Here is a 23,856-nt window from a genome sequence, read left to right on the forward strand (position 1 = left end):
GGGCGAGTTTAGTGGGTGTTAACCAGTTTGTATTCTCGGGGTTGAACACATACACAGATCAGGAAGCCCACATATTACTCTGATGTACCCAACTCTATCAATCACTGCTGACCTGGAAGAGGAACCCCTGGTAGGTGTAGAGATAGGCAACAATTCATTTGTTTTCATGGTTGACAAAGGGACAACAAAATCCTGCATAAAGGAAGGGTGCTTCCCCTTATCAGGAAAGGTAATGGACATGCAAAGGTGCTCTGGGACAATAAATTCAGTTCCATTTACAGAACACTTTCCCATCAAGGTAGATAACCAAGAAGTATTCTCTCATCTATTGTTTTCAACTGCAACACCAGTGAACTTGTTAGGTGGGGATCTGTTAAGCAAACTACATATGACAATTTTGTTCATGGAAGAAGGTGAAGTATGTTCTACACCATGAATTTGTTATGCCAGGGTTCTGGTGATAACCCAAGCATTGTACAGTGATGGTGCCTCGAAAGGAACAGCATTGCAGCCTGATGTGTTCATGTATGGAGCAACCATGTTGGTAAATTGGGTGCCAGGCATCAGAAAGAAACCATTGAGAGTGCCCTCTGAATTTTTGTTTAGGCCAGCAGCTTCCCAAGATCGTGCTCCGGGTACCAATATTAGACGAGATTTGGAGGGTTACTAATTGCAGAATACAGGCTAGTGTTGATATGGACCAACAAAGAGGGAGATGAGTGGCATGCAGTTGTTTGTATTAACCCAGCTCAAACACTGCATGGGGTGACAGATGGGCAGTTCTTTGGGGATGCTGATAATGATGGTAAAATTATACTGGAGGTTTGTATCCCATGTAAAATAATGATCCCGCATAGGAATGCCCCTTGCCCTATACTTATTGTCAAACTCATGCCTGCACACCTACAGTTAGACCTGTTACAGGACGCATGCACTTTATGGGCCAACAGCCCCCATTATGTAGTGCTCCTGAAGAGTATAGAAGTGGTGCATATCAAGCTGAAGCAAGGCACAGTGTTACCCAGAGTGTGATAGTATCCATTGTCAAGGGAAGCAGATGAAGGAACACATGAGACAATTGTGGTGTTATGGCAGCAGAGCATTATAGTACCCTCACAATCTCCATGCAACACAGCAATATATCCTCTCAGAAAGGGGTCAAGTTGGAGGATAATACAGGACCTATGTCCATTGAATAATATTGTTGAAGTAGAGTTTCCAGTAGAACCAAATCCTGCCATAGGTCTTTACAATATACCCATTGAGTCCACACATTTTACTGTCATTGATTTGAAAAATGCATTCTTCTCCATTCCGCTCCACTACATCCCAATTCTCAATATCTCACTGCATTTACCTATCAAGGGCAAACGTTCCAACACATCACACTGGGTTCATGTGAGTCCCCAAGCATTTTTAATAGAGTACTTCATATGGATTTGGGCAACATACATGTACACAGTATGGTCATTCAGTATGTAGATGATCTCTGAGTGTTGTAAGGAACTCAGTGTGGCAACAGTAAAGACAGACACAAGTAATCACAGTTCAGGGGTATTTATTAAACTGTAAATGCAGGGTGGAAAAAGCCTAACCTAAATCTAGGATGGGGCCACGCGTCACCATCAAATGAAAAATAAGTCAATCCTTGTGGCGTTGTGTCAAAATAAAAGGCACTATACTAAGAAAAACCGTTTGCCAATTTCTTGCAACTAATTACACAGAGTGTGGGATAAGGGCTCAATATAGAAAGAAGTGTTCCCAAAAAATAAGTCAGGATGTGATTGCCAGGGGCCTCCTTTCCCCACGTTTTTAGCACAGGACAAGGTGGGACCTTGGAGTACAACACACGCTTGAGCTTTCTCAGCATGAGCCAACAATTCCATTCTAGCTATCAGGTTCTTCGATGGTTAAGTCTCCTTTCAAACAAAAGTATCTTGCCTTCGAGGGCCTGAGGCATTCAACAAATAAACAAACAAAGTTCTGTTCCCCAATACTTTGGGGGATGGCTTCACCCGTTGGTCCCCCTCTTCCAGGCGCAGACCCCTCACCAGTCGTATTCCGCAAAAAAGACTAAACATTTCCTTTTCTCAATGAACTTTGGGTGATGACTTTTCACCACTGGATCTCCCTAGGTCAGGCTCGGACCCCAAATGACAAGGTGGACACTGCCCTTCCCCTTGTCTTGTAATATTTCCTGTTTGCACAAATTTTGATATCTTTTCAAACAATGCAATGTGACTTTCCTTCAATGCGGTTCACTTCTGTTAACACACTGTTCACTGGGACTTCAGGCCTCACCCCTTTTGCATTAGTATCCTTATTCCGGGGTCACTCCTGCAAACTTTAAGAAACCAGGTTCATTATGGGACTTTAGAATTTGCCCTTCTCGTTAGCATCCCTCCACCGGGTTCATTCCTGCCAACTTTATGAAACACAGTTCATTGCGCTTTGCCTTTGGTTGTCGGCTTTCCTCTGCCTGGTTCACTCTCATCGACTTTTACCAAACAGCTCACTATGGGACTTTAGTCTTCGTCCCTTCTCGTAAGCATCCCTCCACCGGGTTCACTCTTGCCAACTTTCACCATGTGGGATTCTCTTCCCCTTCTTCACAATCATCTGTCAGTCAAAGACTTTTGACAGTACAGAGGATTTTACCACTTTGACCACTCTTCACCTCTTCCCGGGGCCTTCTAGTTATGGTAGTCTCTACCTTCATGTAATTGCTCATTCAAGTTTTCTGTGTTAGCACCCACGTGGTGCCAGACACCTCTATTGCAGGCTTTCCCCCCACGTTCTCAATAGTTCCTTTGTTTACTCAAAGTTCTATTAGCTGCTTGCTACTTTCGTTCAACACAGTTCGGTTGTGTTATTGCCTTTACCCTCGACTCACCAATTGTGATGTACTGCTCTCTTTTCTTGTCTGTAGAGTCATGGTCTGTACCATTGGGTCATTCATCTCTCCACGGCTTGGCTCTCAGGGGAGGAGGCGCCAGGGCACCATTGGCATCTGCTACAGCACATGCTGGCTATTATTCACAGTCTTACAATTTCTTCTCTTGAGGCTTCACAGGCCTCTGTCGATAAGGGCAAGGTCACTTTTCCCCTTGGTATCCTCTCGACTTGCATTGTTTTTTGCCTCCTCTAGAACTGCCGTGCTGAGTTAGCTCTCATGTTGTGCGGTCTGCCTTGCTCTCCCTGTGCTTTCCTGTTCCACCTTGTAACCCTGTGGGTAAAGGAAAGGGTCATCAGTTGTGTGTGATTCAGGTTAATTGCCTGACTCTGTCAGGTAAACAGTTTTAGGGTTAGTCCGTTGTTTTCTATGGTGTGAATAAGTATTTAGGTCGTAAAAGGGGGGGTTTGGAGAGTTAACATATCCTATGGGGTAAGATGGGGAAGAAGTGTCATAGGGAATTACAACCCTCATATCTGGTGGGTTGATGACCTTAGAAGGGGGAGATTAATAGTAACTGGTGGACCCATATGCAGGTAGAAATGTACATTTGTTATATATGGGTGTCTGTGTGTCACTTACTCCCACCCTCCGCAAATATCACACCACACGTTTGTTCCGGTGTTGGCAAGAAAAGGCTGTGGGCTTTTATTTGTACAGATATGGTCATAAAAAAACATAGTAATAATCACATATTATAGTATCTTGTACTTTTGGGCACCGGGTCCTAAGGTTAGCCCCTCTGGCCCATGCCGCCTTCTTTGTCCAATGACTTGTGTGTGGTCACTCTACGGTGTCCTGTCTTTTCTTCCATTAGTTCTCTCCCTTTTTCTAGGGTGGGAGAGTTTTGTGGAGAAGAAAAATTAAAACGAGACTCTGTGTGCACAGTGTACTCGCTTGTGTTTGGGTCCTCGTGCAGGGTCCCAAACTGTTTGTGTCTTTCTTGCTACATGCAGCTCCTATATATGGGACCCAGGGATAACCCTGGGTCCTTGTTGTGTATGCATGGGGGCTGTGAAGGCCAGCCGCCAGACTGGCATGGCGCTGACTGTCTGGGCACCCAGGGGGTGCCTACCTTTGTTGTTTCCCTGGTTCCCTGCTTCCCCCATTATGGGTGCTTAGTGCCTACTATGGGAAGGAAGGGCGAGGTTTTGCTTCACACCTCGCCCTTCCTTTGTGCCCTGCCACGTTGTGACTGCGTGTCGCCTGGCCCTGGTGGGGGGAGAGAAGTGAGCCAGCCCTGTTTGTGGGCTGCTTCCCTTCTCCCCTGTCTGTCTGCCGTGGGGCACGAGTTACCAGGCCTCGCTTGGTTCCTGTCAGCATTGCCCAGAATGACCGGGATGGTTATTTTGAAAAGAACAGGGGGGAATTGTGGGAACAGTAGTGTTTAGTCCAAGTAGAGTTTGTGTTTGGGCAGAATAACCAGAGGCATGTGGCGGAGAATGATTGTGAGTATTCGGATAGGGAACAGGAAAGCAGGAATTCTGAGAGAGATGGTTTCTGGTGTGTTCGATCCTAGCCGATTTGTTATATACGGAAGGGTTGGTAGATTTGGGTAGGATATTTTTAATGGGAGAAAGGGGGGTAGATGTGGTACAGCTCACAAAAGCCTCAGGGAATTCACCCTCCTCTCATTCTTCCTCAGTACAATACTGCGTCTCACCTGGGCTATTCCCCCAAGCATAACCCTGAGTTCCCTTACCCAGGTGATTGTCCCTCACTCGTCCACCCCCAGGGTTTGGATCTGAAAGCATCAGCCCATCCCTGGCCACCTGAATAAGGCATTCTCAAGGTCTTCCTGCGGGAATACCCTCCGGTTTCTCACAGTGTGCAGCACAACAGAAGACCTATGCAGAGCAGATTCAATTGCATTGCTAAAACTGCTTGCGGACAAAGGACACAAATTAGACAAAGATAAAATGCAATATTGCCAGAAATAAGTGGCGTATTTGGGACAAATAATATCAGCAGGGAAAAGAGTAACTTCAGAAAGAGCAGCTGCAGTACAGAACCCACCACAGCCCACTATAGTTAATAGTTAAAGAAATTCAACAGTTTTGGGGTTTGTGTAATTATTGCAGAGCATGGATTTCTGACTATGCTAGTTATACATGAAACATCTACTTCAGGGAGCACAAAGGAGCAAAGGGTCATCACATGGACAGAAGAAATTATATTATGTTTCCAGTAACTTAAAAATGCAATTGGTAATGCACCAGTACTAGCAACCCCTGATTACATTAAATAATTGCATTTGTTCTCACATCACATTCCAATGGTCAAGTAATGACTGCTGTGTTGGCTCAGCAAACACTCTAAGGACACAAGCCCAAACCCTATGATAGTGGCATAATAGATTCAGTGATGCAGGGCCAGTTCCCTTGTGAAAAGATACTGGCCGCTGCAGCCTTTGCCATTGAAAAGTGCTCATCCATAACTATGGGTTGTTCAGTGATATTATATGTAGGGCACGCAGTGTTGGCAATTCTTGAGTGATCCAAATCCACCTTAATCACACATCGTGCCTTGGCATACGAGGTTATTGTGTCAAGCCTTTCCATTCTTATGGTGTTGCCCAATGACCCCCGCCACATTTATTGCAATGCCTGTTGGAGAAGGGGAGGAAGGGAAGAGAAAGGGAAGATGCACTTGAAGAGGGAGAGGTAGGTCCTCTTCATTAATGGGTCATTGGGAATTGACCAGAACATGAGCTAGAGATACACAGGTGAAGCAGTGGTGCACCTTGTAGATGGGGAATATGAGATTGTAGTTCAGAAAAGGTTACCAACACATTATTCGGCCCAGGCAGCAGAACTGATTGCTTTAATTGAAGCTATAGAAGCATCCCAAGGTGCTAGTGACCATCTATTCTGATTTTCATTTACGTGACCCCCACTGTACATTTAGGATTGTCCAGATGGAAAAGGAGGGGATTTCTGATGTCGGACAGCACGCCTATAAAGCATGCAGCATTGTTGGAAAGACTGATTTATGCCCTGTCCCACCAGACACTAGTAGCTGTGGTTAAATAAACTGGCCACACTCAAAATACAGACCCTATTTCACTTGGAAATGATGCAGCAGATAAGGCTGCCAAAGAAGCAGCATATCACAAAGAACCACATGTCAATGCATATCCTGAGGTGGCCAATCGACAGTTACAGTTGGACATTGCATACACTGCACTAGCACTCACACTACCATTCACACAAATAATTGAGTTACAGGGTCAGGTACCCCAGGAAGAGAACGAGGTATGGGTAAGAAGGGGGTGCTCATAGTCACTGACCAATTTGATATGGAGGCAAAACATTACAGGTAAAGTAGTAATGCCTCATGTTTCGAAACAGCATGTTGCAGCAGATGTTCAGGAGGACTGGTTTCTCCCCAATCTGCAGGAATACATGAACCAGTGTGTGGCAAATTGCATGACATGTCATCTTTACAGCACTGGACACACCCTTGGGATGCTGTGTGGCACATTGCCCCACTCAACTGGACAATTCCACATTGATTATGTGGACATGCTTAAAAGGTTCAGTAATTATGTCTATATTATTGTTGTAATTGTAATTGGCTATTTACAACACGCTTCATACCCGGAGATTTCTAAGTATGGACCCGAGGATCAAACCTGTATTGCTCTGCCTCGTCTTGCTTCCAAGGCGAATGTGTTGCCCCTGAGCTATCCTCCCGAGACATGTCTGTATTATGTTCGTTATCCCATTGGGTTGAGGCTGGTCGTTGCATACAACCTGATGCGAAATCAGCAGCAGAATTTCTGGTACGCAAGGTCTTTCCTCACTGGTCGGTATGTGAGGTCCTAAAATCTGATAATGGAACTCAATTGTTTAACAAATTGTTTAAGGCGATTGCATGCCTATTAGGAATAAGGCAAGCACTGTGTTCAATATATCAGCCTCAGGCCAATGGCATTGTAGAAAAAATGAAAAGTCTATTGAAGAGTACATTCTTGATGATATGCACTATGTCAGGGAGGAACTGGCTGCACTGTCTCCCTTTGGCTTTGTTTAGACTGAGAACGCAGCCCAGTAAAGACCACCACTTGTCCCCACATGAAATAGTGATGGGGAGAAGAATGCACATACCTCTCACTCCTACACACACAGCATCAGATGCTCACAGGGCAACAGGAATTTTAGGGGAGGAGTTTAAGGGGTATTTGAGGGAGCTAACAAAAATTATAAAAGTTTTTGTCTCGCCAGATTGCTCCTAGAAGAGAAGACACAGCTGAAGCATCGCCAACAGATTTACTGAACTTGCCAGTCCCACAACTATACCCTGGAGATCAAGTATACTTCAGGAATTTAGTTCAGTGCTGGAATGACCAACATTTCCAGGGCTCTTTCAGTGTTGTGTTTGCTACTCCATTTGCAGTTCAGATGAAGGAGTTGTCATTTTGGGTCCACTTATCCGATGTTCGGAAAGCACCCAGGATCACTCCACCTTCTTCCCAGAATGACCAACTCTCTGGGTAGTATTAAAAAATACACGGCTGCACATTTCTTTATGATACTATAATTGGTCAATCCTTATAATATGATGAACAGTATAGATTTGTATGCATGTTTCCCTGATTTTACTATCCCTCTGAAGGTTCAACATTACAAGCTTATAATACATATGTTATGTTGTATGTGTTCTTTTCTTTTTGGAGTAGGCCTAGTGCTTCTGTGTGGTTATTTTTTATGGTTGGGGCATTGAAAGGGGGATATGGAAATGAAAATGACACATTTTGGGGATGACACACACCAGGAGGGAAACAGATAGAGATAGAGTATAATCCATATAAGGGGGTAATATTGAATACTGTGGTGGGTGTGCACTATCCCGAATTGGATAAAATGTGGTATGTTGACATGTGCGAAGTGGGGAGGGAGTGGTCAAACGAGAGCTGCTATGTATGCTCTTTGATACCTCATGTAATAGGTGAATCCAAGTTGTTTACACCTCAAGAAATGATGCCTCTAATAGCCCAATGTCTCATACACCTGACCCTGTGTCGAGTATGCAGTCTTTTACAAATTCACACAGTCCAAGCAGTAATAATGGACTGAAATGATAAAGAATGTGCCATGAAAAAAGAACATGCCAATTGTAAAATAAAACCATTACTGAAGATGGAAGGAGCATTGTTTTCTAATGGCAGATGGGGAGTGTAGAAGATGTAGTGGCACGTGTCAATTGGCAGAACATGGGGAAATTATGCACAGAAATTGAGGTAGATGGAGCTAAGCGAGATGCCAGCAACAGTACGGAGGCCAGAACAGTATGCCGTTTGGTTTTGGGAGGAATGATGCTATACCTGTAGGAATGAACATTCATTGTAACAAGACCCTTTTTATCTCCGATATGACTGAAGGCACAGTGGCGTTAATTTAATGTGTATGTCATGCCGCGAGGCGGGTGGAGCCTGTGGAGCCGCTGGCGGCGTAGATACTAGCACTTCACACGCCCCGCTCACTCGTCACGTACTCCTGAAGCTCCGTTCTAGTGTTGCGCGCTGACGCGACTCGGAAGCTTAAAAGCCTTCCGCTTCCGGTTCGCAGACGCGTTGCAACACTTCCGATTTCCTTGATCCCCGAGAGTGCTCTACGCTCTGTGCTTTTCGCAGCTTTCTAGCTCGTGTATTTTCTCCGTTCGGTCCCCGATCCCTATTCGGGTTCCGTTCCTACTCTCCTACTAGCCTGTTCCTTTTTTTTCACTGAGCTCGTTGTTCCCCCTGTTTTTCTTTTCTGTTCCTCTCATTTTCCCCTTACTCTCCCTCCAGTCTTCTAGCCCACCCCCGTCCCATCTTACTAACTCCGATTTCTTTACCACTGCTCTGTTCTGCCTTCTGTTTCCGTCTCCTCCTTTGCCTCCTCTCATCTTTCTGCTGGATTCCCTGTGTACCAGACGTCGGCCTGTTATTTTCGGATTGTCTACTCTTCTGCTTGGGTAACTTCTACAGTTGCTTTCTGTGTACCAGGTCCTGGCCCACTATTGGACTGCCGGCTACTCCTGATTCTTTTTCCTTGGATTGGGTTTCCACCTAGTGATCATCCTTTCTCTTTGGACTGCCTTCCTCCGGAGCTCCTCCAGTATTTCTTCGCCGACCATCTTATCTGACTGACCCCGTCTCAAGACGACATCTCAGGGGTCGCTCAGGGGTTTTTTGTGCCTTAGGGCTTTTTCCCCTTGTTGGCATTCCCGGAGGGGGGCCCCGGGCACCCTTTCTTGGGTAGCACGGTGGCTTCCTTCCGTGGCCGTCCATATCTTCACAAAAAAAAGGAGCGACCTAGAAAAAGAGGAGAGAAGGGTACGGAAAGGAAAGAAGAAGGTGAGGAGCTAGGGGAGGGTGGAGAATCTGAAACAGCGTACTCTGACGAGGATTTCGCAGACCCCAGTGACAGTGTAGTAGGTGTGTGGACAATATGCATACCTAAACCTCCTGACATCATGGGGGGTGTATTTTCACTGACCACCTAGCACTCAGAAGTTCTGGCAATTCATGATGTCCATTTGCCTGGTGTCAATGCGCCGCCCCCAGAACCAAACAAGCCTCCATCTGACAAGTGTGACCATCACACACTAAGGCTTCGCCGTCAGAAAAGATTGAACTATCTGTCCAAAGACTCCTAGGATAAATTAAAGGCGATCCCAGGTCAGGACACATTATTTACTAAAACTGAAATTTGTTTCACCTCCCTCTTGATGATAGGTATCCAGACTACAGCCAATACCAAGTTGATGCGGATCACCAGGTGGGATATGCTCCATTCGGCGAACCAAACGAAGCAGCGTCTTACTTCCATAAAGACTGAATTATGGACCATCATGCCTATGAACCTCCAGAACAGATATGTTCTGGATCTGCTCACAGATATAGATGGACGGGGTTGTAAAACCAGGGATGTTGAAAATAGAGCAGGCCTTTGGATTCCTGGGTACCTTGACCACACCCCCACCAGACCCAGAGATTTCCAAAGAGCACTGGGTGGATGTAGCAGGGGATGGAGTGTGTTGCTTTATGATGGGTACCCCTGGAGAATATGCCTGAGAGGGGTGTTACATCATGCGTGTAGGGCGTGGATACCCAAGGAGGATGATGATTATCGAAGGAAGGAGGCAGCAGGGTTAGTTAATGGAGTATGAACTAAATGGGGGAATGTTGGGATGCATGTTCATCATCCCAGCCAGGCAAAAAGATACAGGTTGAGCAAGGCCTATTAGCAAGTATCATCATGTGAGCAGGGCAAGGTTGGCAAGCATGTATCATTTGTAGATAGTTTTGACACATATTTGATACCCACAAATAGCAACACAGAAGGAGTAACAAACTCATTAATGTTGCAGTTGCAGAGGTTATTAATTGGGCAGTATTGTAGGCCCTATGTTTAGTTGTTGTATCCAAAGTTATGTTTTGTAGTGAGGCATGCGGAAAGAGTTGAAACAGGTGGAACATGGAGTCAGAAAGGTGCTATAGTAGAAGTGAGGTCAGCCTGTTAACAAGGCAAAATTGTCACCCTATTGGACACGATAAAAGGAATAGAATGCAGGCCTTTATGTGTAGCTGCGGCTCAGTTTAGGTCATTTAAAAAAAACAAATCCCCTTTCCCATTTCCCAGGAGAGAATTTGTGGTCAGAGGCACCCACAGTGCACAAATAAACGCTAATTATATCCAATTGCAGGGCCTGAATAGTTGCTGGGAGAGCTGGTAGGGGTGCGCCCTACAAAGGCCAAATTCATGAGAGTAGGGCATGAGGTTTTGTGAGGCCAGGGGCCAAGGAGAAAGGTTAGTGCACTACTCCCCTCACCCAAGAACAGTCATCCAATTAGAATAAGAAGTAGACACACAACTAAAGCAAACCAATCCCTGAAATTCAGAGTCAAGAGCAGTGCCCCGGGCACCTGGGGTTTGAAGGAGATAAGGGGGAGCTGTGTCTGGAAAGTTCTGTGATTTGGGATAGGAGGAGCAAAGGTGATGCCAATAAATTGAGTACAATGTCAGGGAGGCAGCTTGTGCGCTGCAGGGTCTGGTATAATGAGAAGGCCTGTTGTCTTATCAAAGCAGAGTTGACCCCGCCAGTTTACTTTGATTGTGTCTGGGGGTCGAAGGGTGCACATCATGTGACGGTCACGATTTATTAATGTATCAATATATTCAAAGAACAATCAATTCTGTACCTGGATTCAATAGTGACGATATAGTAAACCATGCGTTTAGGGCAAGAGGCTTATAATAAGGTGTGGCCAATCACTAGAGGGCCTATAGGGGGAAATTAGTAGTGTTCTATAGTTGATAGCCGTTGAGGGTGTTAGGATAACATTGTAACCTCTGTATTCAGATTTTGTGGTTTTCCGCTCTATAACTTGTAACTTCTTGAAGTGACAAGCTCCATGTCAGTTCAGTTCTACGCGACCTTCTGAGAACTTTTTGAATGTAATAAACTTTGTTTTCCCTTGCAAAGAGGTGCAGTGATTATTTGGCATTTTGGATTATTTTTACCGCTCGGGTTTGAGTTGCCTTCCTCTTCACTTGTGAAAAAACCAGTGGTCGAAGTGGGCGGGAGCGGTTTGGGAGCGGTGCTCTTCTACTTTTTTTAATTAAGTTTTACCATTCCTATACTTTTATTTGAAAAAGAAACCGTTCCGTGTAGGAAGAAGTTGAAACTTGCACTTCAGTGCACTGAACGTTGCCTTAAATAGCAGGTGCATTTGTTTTGGGGGTTTTGATTGGGCATGGGAGTGGTTGTGGTGATGGTGTTTGGGGGAGCAGGGCAGACTAGCAGGGAACATAGCTCCATTACTTCTTTTCGTACACTGGAAAAAAAACACATTTGTGCTGCATTCTACTGCACTGACTTGTATCAGTTTGTACAGTTCTAATGTTCAGAGTTAAGATGTCTCTTGTTTTGTTAAATGTTGTTGTGCCCTGGTGCAAAGTACAGAAGCTGAATCAGCACGTCCATCCCACATGTCAGCATTCAGTTACCTGCAAACAGAGATGACTCCTCTTTCCTCGGACTCCCAACGCTAGGGCTCCTCCTGGACACCTGTGCAGTTCTCTTTACTCTCCGAGGTAATGGCTAGGTAGTCAGACCTGCAAATAATTAGAGAAGTAAAATAGCCAGCATTATTATGCAAATCTGTCCTTCCCGGGTTTTAATGCTGACATTTCAATGCTAAATTTCACATCTGTGCATGTTTTTGCGTTTTCCACCACCGAGTGCAAAAGTGAAGAGTACAACATAGGCAAAATCTCTTTTACTCCTACCTTTTCCACTACGGTGGTGGAAACGTGTAAATGCCTTCTACAATGAACCGTTGTGGGAGTCTTTTGTAATGGAACCCTATGAAATCTGTCTGCTTTTAACAGGTCCTTTTTTTTACCAGACGGATATCATAGGAATCCATAGCATTACTGCCTGCATGAAAATCCACGCTGGCTTTAAGAGAGCTCTATTTTTCTTGCAAAGTAGGAAAAGGAGACAGACATGGGGGGGTAATTATGAGGTTGGAGGTAGACATGGCGCCATGGCTACCCCCTTACCGCATACCGGGTCTGGGTTCCCTGAATGGGGAATTACCGGGCCATTCCAACCTTGGAGGACCCGGTATTTCCCCATTCAGGGAACCCAGTCCCATCCGAGCCCCCATAGGGCTCAATGGGAATGGTGACCATGCAAACAACGGGCCCGTTGTTAGCATGCTGGTGCTTTAGCGGCTCCCACTAAGGGCGCCTGGAAAAACCAGCCATACTTAGCGGGACCCGATTAAGGACTTCGTAATGCGGCGATAAGTGGTTAACGGCACCGGCACCTTTACCGGTGCCGTTAACCCCTTACCGCCTAACTGATAATGACTCCCATGGTGTGTTTGACCACTCCCCAACTCTGCCGTGCAAATGCTGGACCATGAGACGGATCTGTAGAAATGAAGGTTAATACTTTAACTGCATTTGTACGATCTGCTGCCCAGCAAAGCATACCCCCTTTATCTTTCAATGGGTTTAATGCAGCCTGCACTAATACCACGTTCTATCCATGAAGATTATAACGCTGACATAGCTGATACAATCTGTGCTGAAATGTACATGCGATCCTTTCAGGTTATTGTTCAGGCTAGCAATGCATTACTCATAACATGTGTTTTATCGTTGCAGATGTTACTGCTGACCGTGGTAATACAGGCTGCACTTATACCACGTGTTCTATCCATGAAGATTATAATGAGCGTGATACAATCTGTGCAGAAATGTACGTCATTCTTGCAGGATATTGTCCAGCTAGTAATGCATTACTGATAGCATGTGAGTTATCCTTGAATAATATAGTGCTGACACTGCTGATACAATCTGTGCTGAAATGCATGCCGTCCTTTCAGGATATAGTTTAGACTAGTAATGCATTACTGATAGCATGTGTTTTATCCTTGCAGTGGTTGATGCTGACCGTAGAACCACTGTCTGTACTAATAGCACATGTTCTCTCTTTGAATATCAAAATGCTGACACTGCTGATACAATCTGTGCAGAAATGCACAAGCCATCCTTGAAGGTTATTGTTCATGCTAGTAATGCCTTACTGATATTATGCGTTTCATCCCTGCAGATTCTAATGCTGACCATGGTAACATAGTCTGCACTAATACCACGTGTTCTATCCATGACGATTATAATGCTGACATTGCTGACTCTGTGCTGACATGAACATCCCAACCTTGCAGGTTATTGCTCCGGCTAGTAATGCATTACTCATAGCATGTGTTCTATCTTTGCAGATGTTAATGCTGACCGTGCTACCACCGTCTGTACTAATAGCACGTGTTCTATTTTGATACCGTGTTTACTGATAGCACGTGGTGGAACCTCTCCACAGTGTCACATGGCCACCGGTAATGGAGTGTGCACTAAGCACAAATGATTTATGTTCTCATCACTGTTTAATGCTAATAGGGCAATCTGTACTAATAGTACATGCAATATATCAAACATTAGGGATGCCATCAGTTTGTTATTAATAATTAATGTGAAGTTTATGTTCCACTTTTAACTGCAGATGCAAAAGAAATTTCTGTCCCATATTTTCCAGATCACAATTGTATCATTTAAACAAGAGCTCAAATGGAATATACTATAAACCACCTGGCATGATTACAATTTAGAGTATTATCCTTCTATAGTCAAAGGCCTGGCATGACCAAATAGTAACAGTGTAGGACTAAAAATATTTTTGGGAATAATGTACCCATCTGCCAGTGTTTTTGTAATGCATAGTAACTGCTCTAGTCTAAAAAAAGATGACTCTAGAGGCCATCCTGGAGTCATTTAATGGTCATCGAACTACATTAGAAGGTATTCGCTCATTATCAGAAGTCATCAGCAAATCTTCAGAATTGTGTGTGATGATTTGGGGATGATTTTAGGATGACTTACTAAATACACCAACAGTATCCCCATTTTAGGAAGCGCTTTTTTCCTGATGATTTTAGGGTGACCTGCTGATTACTTCAAGGTTGTTGCCATTTTGTTCATGATGATTTGGGGATGATTTCAGGATCCCTTGCTGATTACTTCAAGGGCTTGCCATTTTAGAAAACTGTTCCTGATGATTTGGGGATCATTGTGGTAAGCCTTGGTGATTACTTCAAGAGCATCACTAAATGTGTTCATGATGATTTCAGGATGACTTGCTAATTACTTCAAGAGCATCGCTCAGCTTGTTCCTGATGATTTTAGGATGATGTGCTGATTACTACAGATTGTCCAGCAGTTCTGCTTAGCCTTTATTACGTTGCACTCGTGCTGGTTCATTTTAGAATTCTCTGCTAAAAAATACGTTGCAACGGACATTGGGCCTCATTCCGGGTTTGGAGCTAACCATGGAGTAATTAGCTCCATGGTTGCCTCCGAAACCGTCCCAAATCCGGCATGGTGAATGGAGTAATTACCGGTCCATTCCAGGGTTGGAGGGACCGGTAATTTCCCATTCACCTTTTGCCCTTCCCCATTCCCATTTCTGCCCCATAGGCCTCAATGGGAATGGGGAAGGAGGTAATTACGGCACCGTAAATTACGGTACCGTAATTACCTCCGAAGTACCTTTGAAGATCCGGTACTTTACTCCTGCTAAAAGCAGGAGGTAAGGAAGGACCCGCAAAGGGACCTCAGAATACGGAGGTAAGGGATTACCGGCATCGGCACCCTTACCGGTACCGGTAATTCCTTACCTCCAACCTCGGAATGACCCCCATTGCCATTTAAATTGGATCAGAGAATGTGTTAAATTATTCAAAAGGAGTCACATTTAAAAAGCACATATGTCTCAGAAATAGTGTTCGTTCAGTGATAAGTGACTGATGCACGTGTAGGGGAATGCACTGCTAAGTACATTCTGTAGCCAACATTATTAATTAGTTCATGCACACAGCCAAATCAAAACATTGTGTTTCAAGGCACATATTTGGTATAGCCTGCCATGCCATTCATGTCAAGCAGCTACCCATTAAGCCATAATTATTCAACCGTAACATTTCTTATATAGTAGCCAGAGCACTCATTTCCCACTGGGTCTGTGACAAAACGACTGCTGGACTGCAGGAGTATTGGAATGAGTAGTATCTAAAATGGCTACTCACCCCCACACTACTATGAAATCAGCAGTGATCTCCATCACAAGGTAAACAAGGCTGTCAATGGCAGTCTGCATTCCTCCAGACGGCAATGTGAGCTAGTAAGAGTTGTAACCCAAACAAAATGACTTTAATCAATTCAAAATAAAAGAATGTCAATCCAAAGTTCTATAACAAAATAGGATTTTTAATGAAACAACGCACACATCTAATACAAAATACGAAACACCCACCACATTGAAGGAGATTGCAGACTTTAGAAAAAAAGGGGGCACTCTGGGTGAAGACAGGGTTGCAGGCCAGGCAAGGTTCAGTAGCAATGTCATAGAAAATGATCGATAAGTATTTTCAAACGGTAGCGAGTAGGATCTTAACGGTCGCTGTGGCCTTCAAAGCCAGACATGGGGGAAGGACCAGTAACAGTACATTTAAAGTCTTCCCTGAAGCCCACATGCCTCACACAGACTGTTTGCTATCAACCGGGAGTCTGGGCACTCTTGGCACCTTGCCAGAGCAGAGTCAGGGAGTGGCATTGAAGGCATTGTGTGGCACAGTGCAGTACCACAGCTGCACTTGTGTGCAAGTGGAAGACCCTGGATGCGGCTGGCAGTGTCAGGGAGGTAGCACTGAAGACTCTGTGGTCTTGGGTGCCTTCAGCTGGGAGTGGAGGTGAGTAATCATTGCATATAGAGGCTAGTAAGCAAGCAGTGTCGAGTTGGGGCACTAGAAGACTCAGCCGATCTCAGATGTGGAGACGGCAGAGCATCTGCATCGAGCAACACTTGGAAATGGCACAAGCAGTTAAAGTCGAATGCCAGCCCTGTGCCTGCTTGGTTTTTCTCATTAAAAACTCAATCCCAGTTTTGTGGAAAGCGAGCGTGGCGACTGACACATTCCGGACATGATTGCAATGAGAGATTACATCTTCAAAAACTACAAAAATGTAACCTTATATATAAGCCATATGAACATTAGAATAGTTTCATAATTGGGCGCAATCGCTTAAGTCAGAGCCCTGCCCCAGGCATTGGGCTCGAACCACCAACCTTTCATGTATCATCCACATGCAGAGGGGCTCAGTTGAGAAGGACTGTCCTTGCCAGAGGGAGCACAATGTGCCCACTGATGTGCAAGCCTAGTCCTGACATGTGCAGCTACGTTTTGCAGTGCAAACTGGTAAGGTGCAGTGTGTTGAGCGTAAGGGCAGTTACTGAACAGCAAGGGTGATAGTGACTAAGGAATGGTTTTAGCAGTGCATTGTGGTTTGTGTGGTGATTGCACCAGCCATCTTGGTGATTGGGTGTATACTAGGACGAGGAAGAAGGATGTGGAGGTAATGTGGGAATAACTCGCCAGTAATCCTCATCACTCCTAGTCCTGATTTTGCTCATCACAGTATTTATTTATTTATTTTATTATTTCTAGGAGCGTGCATAGCCCATGGGGATCTAGGCACTGGTTACAAGAGAAAAAATCTATAGGGAAAGGTGCAAGTTACAGGAGGACAGTATTTGTTCAAGTGATGGCAGAGTCATTGCCAGGTGTACATTTCCTGAACTGAACAGGTGGTTCTATACAACCTGCAACCCACCGCGCCCAGTTCAGTAGAGATGTCTGGGTACATGTGATTATGAAGTATGGAACTGTAGGCATATGGGCGGTCACAATAATGTACGTGATGACAGAAAGTGGCAGAACAAAAAAGAGATGGCAGAAGGGTCCTGCTAATGGATGTAGGGCCTCAATGAGCAAATACTTTGACAAGGAAGAACATGATTAGGAGTAATGAAGATTACCAGTAAGTAGGGGTGCACCAGAATACAGCTTTGAGTAAGTATTCAGGTGAATTCTGGCTGAAATTTAGATATTCAGATTTGGCCAAATAATTCAATTACTGCTTTGACTATGTGTCTGCAATAATTCTGGCATGTGGTATTTATACTTTGAAAGCATCATTAAACAAATGCTGCTGTCACTTTCTTGATTGAGAGCAGGTAGAGCAGAATGTTTAACTGCAAAGTCCCTGTCCTTCATGTGCACAGACAGACTTTCATCAGTTGGTTTGCTGGGGGACGAGAGCTCAAGCAAAGCTCTAAATATTTTTAATGTGTCTCTGATCTCCCGTGTAGTTTTCAACTGAACACTATTGAGCTGGAACAATATTTTGTGAAGTCGCTATTGGAAAATGGTTGTTTGTTTAGTTTCTTATCGATTTTCTTAGGACATGTGTGAGACATCTGAAAGTTATATGTTCCAGTGCCATCAATTCCAAACCCACATAATATAATTAAGTGGATTAATGTAGCTGCGGCAGAGATCTCAGTAAGTTCCAAAGCCTGAGGTAAATAGCTCAGGAGGTAGCGTGCCTGTAGCAAAGAACTGTATTCCACCTGCAGGCCAAGGTTATAAAGCAGGTAAGATAGCTCAGTGGGAAGTGTTCCTGCTGCCGAAATGTGCTTGTTATATAGAAACATGAATCACAGTTCCCGGCCTCCAATTTTCTCATGTTGACAAAATTAGTCCTTTGAATTGAGTAAATGTGACAGATGTCACTAAACAACATGGTAAAAGATTTTGTAACCAAAATTCCCCAGTCTGTGGCAGAAATATTCCTCCCAACAGTAGGGTTAAAAAAGAGGGATATTTGTGTAATAAAGTAAAGGAAATACAAGTTTGCAACTTAGAAACATTGGGCCAAAAGAATTTACGTGCAAATCAAATTAGTAAAATAAATAAGCAAATGCAAATTAAAGAACTGAAAACGAGCCCTGCCCCTTCTTTGTAGGGTCAGCCGAGAGCCATGGAGGACTCAGCATTCCCTCTATGTTTTTTCTGGTGTCTTTTAACATGCCCCAAAACATCACAAACATGCCCCACCAAAAAAAGAATGCGAAATAATAGGTTCTAATAATAAGGCATTTTTCAAGTGCCTCATCCCCATTCAGTACCACGGGTATGTTTGTATGCAGTAACACTTCAGCAGTCAGCAGGTTGCTAACTGATGTAATCACTCCTTTTGTGTTTCAGTACATTGCTGGAGCCAGAAGGCTCAAGATGGCCGGGAAGAAGGACTAGAAGTATATCCACTACAAGAGACACAAGGATTGCATGATTTTCTGACTAATGCTGCCTATTGAGGAACTCATTCTAGATTTTGCTGGTGTGCCGCTTATCTGAAAGTGGATAGAATGAGAAGAGAAGAGAAGAGTACTATCTTCTATGTTCTTTAAAAGTCACTATCTTGTGACTATTTACCAAATCCCCCTTTTAGACCTCTCTCTGTCATTCGTGCCTGCAAAGTAAACAGCCATGGCATAGTTCTGCTGTGTATTTTAGGTACAATTCAATGTATTAGCCTGTAGACATACTGAACGTTTTCCCTAGAATCTCTAAAGTTAAAAAAGTGTTCAATGTAACAGTAGCTTTATTTTGCTATAATGAAGACACTGGCTCTGGGCTCTCTCTGGGTCCGTGAGGAGATCAGAGTGAGAACTGCTTCAATGGATGAGGATGCTAACACCCCTTTTGCAGCCTCTGCTGCCTACCGGTTTCATTGGTGTTTGTTTGTTAGAACCACTTTTCTCAGGACAGTCTTCAGTATGAGCAGTGATATACTCACTGGTATCTGGAAAAGTGGACAAATGTCCTCTATTGCCATACTTGAGAAACTGAAGTCGGAACCCTGCAAAGAAAAGAATGCGCAATAATGGCTTTGCTGCAAAACTAAATAAATTAGATAGGGCAAATGCGCATTTATTCACATTCCCTAGTCGCACAATCTGTCTCATGAACACCATACACTTACTACCCAGCGTCTTATACATGTAAATAATTCAAAATCACCTTCTATTCCATAGTGATACTTAGAACTCATGCAACGCATAAGTGCTCATAGCTTTCTAAGTAAGTGAAAGTCGCTAACCTGAGTCGCATCCGCATCCGTGTGCCAGGCCACTAGGTTAGTAGTAGATCAGGTTTCCCACACAACTTGAGCGCTGAGCAAGAAGTGGGTCTAGATGACACAGAAACAGAAAGGGCGAGACGTAGGTTTCAAAGCATGTTTATTTGCTCAGACTCTCTGTCCATCGCAAAGTCTCTTTCCAGTGCGCTCGACAGTGATTTCACGCTTTATTTTTCTGTGCTAACTTTTCAAATAATAAAATGAAGGTGTGGCCCACTATTTACTTCATGAGTGGGTCTCCTGATTGCCATATGCCTATGAAGCCGACCAGCGTTTCGAGCAGAGAGGACTGCTGCTTTTCCATACTAGACCTAAAGAAGGTCATATGATTCTCTGCATGGGTGCAACACGTCAGTTACATCTCGCGTCGGAACGCACGTTGTAGTCAAGCCAGTCAGGCATTGACAGGTGCCGGTATAGTATCGCTGTACGGTAACGGATATTGCCACTTTGTAGACAGACAGTTGTAATGTCTCTTGGGTAGGACAGTATGTCTGCACAGTCTCTAAAATGTGCCCCTCCAATATGATTGAATTATGGATTCATTGTGGAATGTACTGTCGTTTGGAAAATTCTATTGTTAATTGATTCAACCAAACCTAATGCCCATGTTCGGCTCGTAGATGGCAGTGCCATGTTTCTTGCCAGAAAACACCAGCTAGCAACGCCACATCCATGATGCACGCAGGAGAGTAATATATGCACCTGTTATAATTCATCCTGGAAGCACACATCTCTTTGTTCGTACCACTTCCTCTCATGTGGTATCTTTCTCCCCTCGGTCACATGAATACCACATGGGAAAAGGTGTAGATGCCAGATTAAAGCTCCATTTGAATGGAGCGTGGCTAATGTCTGCCAGGGTATTGCTTTGTTGAGACCCACACGGTCGGTATGCAGGTGGAATATCCAGTTCTGCTCTCATTTCAGTAGCAAGGACTGGATATCCCCTTCAATTACTGTCCATTGGATATCAGCAGCTGCATGTTGTTGTTGGAAGTGGGCCACCATGGGCGCGTGTTGTCAGCCAGGTCTGATACATGACGTATGTTCTTGGATACATTTTTCTAATGGGCCTGCTTGTCCAGTATATTTCAATTGAAAAAGGCACTTAATTAGATATATCACATTTGAAGTGCTGCAATTTGTAAAAAATGTCTGTTTTCATGGCGTTTTAAGGGCAAGATCTAACGTTTTGGAGCGTGTTGTCAACTAACAAACATTTCATTGCCCACACGGTGAATGTCCCGAGGATGGTTCAACATCAGATAAAGTACCCTGTTGTACAGTCAGATCTGGTGGTTGGTATGATTGTACTAATGTGTCCCATAGATTTTTTTTTTCTCTTTTTGATCGCAAATCTCTGTGTCTGTAAATTGACAGACCCCACATTGAGTATTGGCCATAGTTTCAGAATTTCTCTTTTGACTCTATTTATCTTATTGGAGTGACTGAATACTGCTGTAATAAGCTGTGGTCCCTGTGGGTCATATACCTGGAGTGTTTCTATCCGAAAAGCCTGTAAGATAATCTACCGTTTGGCCAGTTCCAGGCACGCATGAGTGGTTAGTGTGTTCAATGATTCAGAGTCCATAAGAAAGATTTGTTGTACAAAGCCTTGCTGGACCATTCTTTTTAGCTACCTAGCTCACTGTTGTTTTATTGGAAGCATCACTGCTGATTGGCATCTCTGAAGAGTATATAGCTTGCACAATGCTGTGAGTATAGAAGGGAAGGGGTATTCTATTTACTTTCTATTTGTTTACCGTTACCATTGAAACACAACTAAGTTGAGGTGTCCCCGAATTCAGGCATAGCCCTTAAATGTGTTTGCTCTCTCTTATACTTCTTGTGACCAGCTTCGGATTAGATCACACTTTCAGAGAGGAGTGCGTGAAATGTGTGTGTGAAGGTTAGAGTGCCAGAGAACCTCCTTTGTGCCTGTTTTAAGGTCTGCCAAGTGCACTGGATGAGTGATAAGGTTGCTGTATGGTAAGAGTATAATTAATTTGTTTTCTGACCTTCAAAGCGAGAAGATGATCACCACAGTCCCCACGTGACGGAAGATGGATGGATAGGGCTGGAACCAAAGGCCTGGCATCCCTTATGGGGCAGGTGGATCCTGTATAGGTGCACAACAATCAGCCGTGCAGGATTTTACCCTATGTATTGCATCATATATGATGATGTTTCACTTTATAAGATTCTGCTTGTACTATTTTTCGGGCACAACGTTCTTAGCAGAAGAGTTCTTTGTTGTTGCTCTCATCTGCGTGGGAGATGAAAACTTGTTATCCTTACAAGATCAACTTGGGCCTTTTTCCCCTAGCAGGTTGTATTCTCTCTGCTTTGAGCGTTTATGGGCGTGCCTTCAATTAATGACTCCAATGTGATCCAAGCACCCCCATACTTGTGGAGGCTTCCAGGCCGCTTCTCCAGAAGGTGCCGCACCCACCTACAGTGACCAGTCCCAAAGAAAAACATGTGTCGAGTGATTTAGCAGGAGACATTTTAAGAGAAGTCCTTTCTGCACTTTGAAGCGAGCCGTGGCATGAAGGAGAGTGTTGGAACCCTGTGACGGAAGAGTTCGAGTGAGCATGCACATGTGAGTAGACACTTGTAAGCAATACAAAGTAAGGGAAAAGAAGGAAGGGGAAGTGTGAAAGGTGTGAGTATGTGGAGAGAGAGGTCATCGATGTGGGTGAGGTCATAGTTATTTGTTGTTAAAATGTGTACTATGAGGAGAGTGTTTTGGTAAGGCATTATAAGGTAAGGCAGGGAGCCCCTCCTCGGAGTGGAGGGAATGTGGTACCACAAGACAATATATTATTTAAAGGAGGAATATGGAAATAAAACTAGTGGTGTCATAACAGGCTTGGAATAAATAGTGATTGTACATTAGCTTGTTATTTTATCATATTATACTTGTGATTTATTGAATAAAGAACAGACCCTAGATGGAGCGGTAATAGTGTGCGTCGTGGTCTGGTTGGTATTGGATGGCTGCGGGGTCAGCAAGAGATAGCAATAACTAGCATGGGGGTTTAAACACCAATAGAACATATGTATTAGGACCTTCCACTGTATCATGGCAGGGAGGAGAAATATCATAAGCAGTGGATTGTGGAGACAGGAGGAGGGGGGATGCTCTGCACATGGCCAGGGCAGGGCTCACATAACAAGAGCATCTTGGAACATATGTCCACATTTTTAGTAGTAAAATACAAGGGGAAGCAGCTACAGAAGAGAAAAGAAATTCTAGATCTTTGGTGGATGTTAGAAGATGCTTAAGATCAAGGGAACAGAGTAGAGGTGCAGAGACTGAAAGATGGGAAGTGCAGGAAAGGAGAAGGAGCGGGTAGGTTGCCAGTGGAGTACAGAGGATTATATCCCTTGGTAGCATATGCCGCAGAAGGGTACACCAATCCAACCTATGTATCCGTTGGTAGGGTCCCCTTCAGCACCAGTAATACCACAGGATACTGTTGCCCCACCCCCGTATACTAACCCGCCTGAAGTATCGGCATCGGTGGGTTTCAGGTCAAGGGAGTTCGAAGATAGGATGACAGGATTTCTAACAGAACTAAGAAGGATACAGACATCCCCAAGAGCAGTAAGGGATATAGCGGCATTGACAGAAGGGGCAGGAGAATGGAAATCAGGGGAAATGCTGCTTAGGATTGATACTGAAGGAAGAAGACATGTAGGTGTTGAGAAGGAAAGAAGGCCGGGTGGGTGGGTAATCCTGTTAGAGGAGAATACGGTGTTGGTAGAGAATGTGAAGGAAGAGAACAATGATACGTTTGCTGGTGATCAGAACAAAGAAGAAACAAGGGGTGAGGAGGCAGCTGACAGTACCCCCAAGTAGGAGGTTTGTGGTGGGGGCAGGTTGAGGAATAGGGCCAGCTGGATGGTGTTGGTAAAGAGAAGAAGAGTCATGAAGAAGGATGTGGGGAGTAGGGTGAAGATGCAGATGCCACTCATACATAAAGGGGCAGGGAGGACACAGTATGTGCCCTGGCCCAGATGGATAAGAATAATTTAATTAAGGCCCTCCTGCAGCTCACAGCAGGGACGAGCAAGTGGATATATGAATTTGAAAAGCAAACATCAGGGGTCCCCTTGGCAACAGGAGTCCTTAAGAGTTTGATGGTAACTGTAATTGGGGACCAGGCTATGGATGTGTGGGTTAAGGCCGGATACCCAGGAATAACCCTGGGGGACAATGCACACATGATGCACCATTTAATGGAGTTAGAGGTATGGGATGCACTATGGAGGGCTTTCCCTTTACAGTCCCTTATGCAG

At 44.3% G+C, this 23,856-nt stretch overlaps 1 protein-coding gene across 1 annotated transcript in view; it reads right to left on the reverse strand.

Moving 5' to 3' along the window:
• SCN1B (sodium voltage-gated channel beta subunit 1) overlaps positions 1 to 23,856 on the reverse strand; it is a 609,798-nt gene that overhangs the window by 48,938 nt on the left and 537,004 nt on the right. Inside the window, exon 5 of the mRNA XM_069604933.1 lies at positions 11,950 to 12,057. Coding sequence (XP_069461034.1) covers positions 11,991 to 12,057 — 67 coding nt within the window. The 3' untranslated portion in view covers positions 11,950 to 11,990. The remainder of the gene's footprint in view (positions 1 to 11,949; positions 12,058 to 23,856) is intronic.

This window comes from Ambystoma mexicanum, chromosome 1p (genome assembly GCF_040938575.1).
Source record: "Ambystoma mexicanum isolate Mex_15411 chromosome 1p, UKY_AmexF1_1, whole genome shotgun sequence".
NCBI lineage: Eukaryota > Metazoa > Chordata > Amphibia > Caudata > Ambystomatidae > Ambystoma > Ambystoma mexicanum.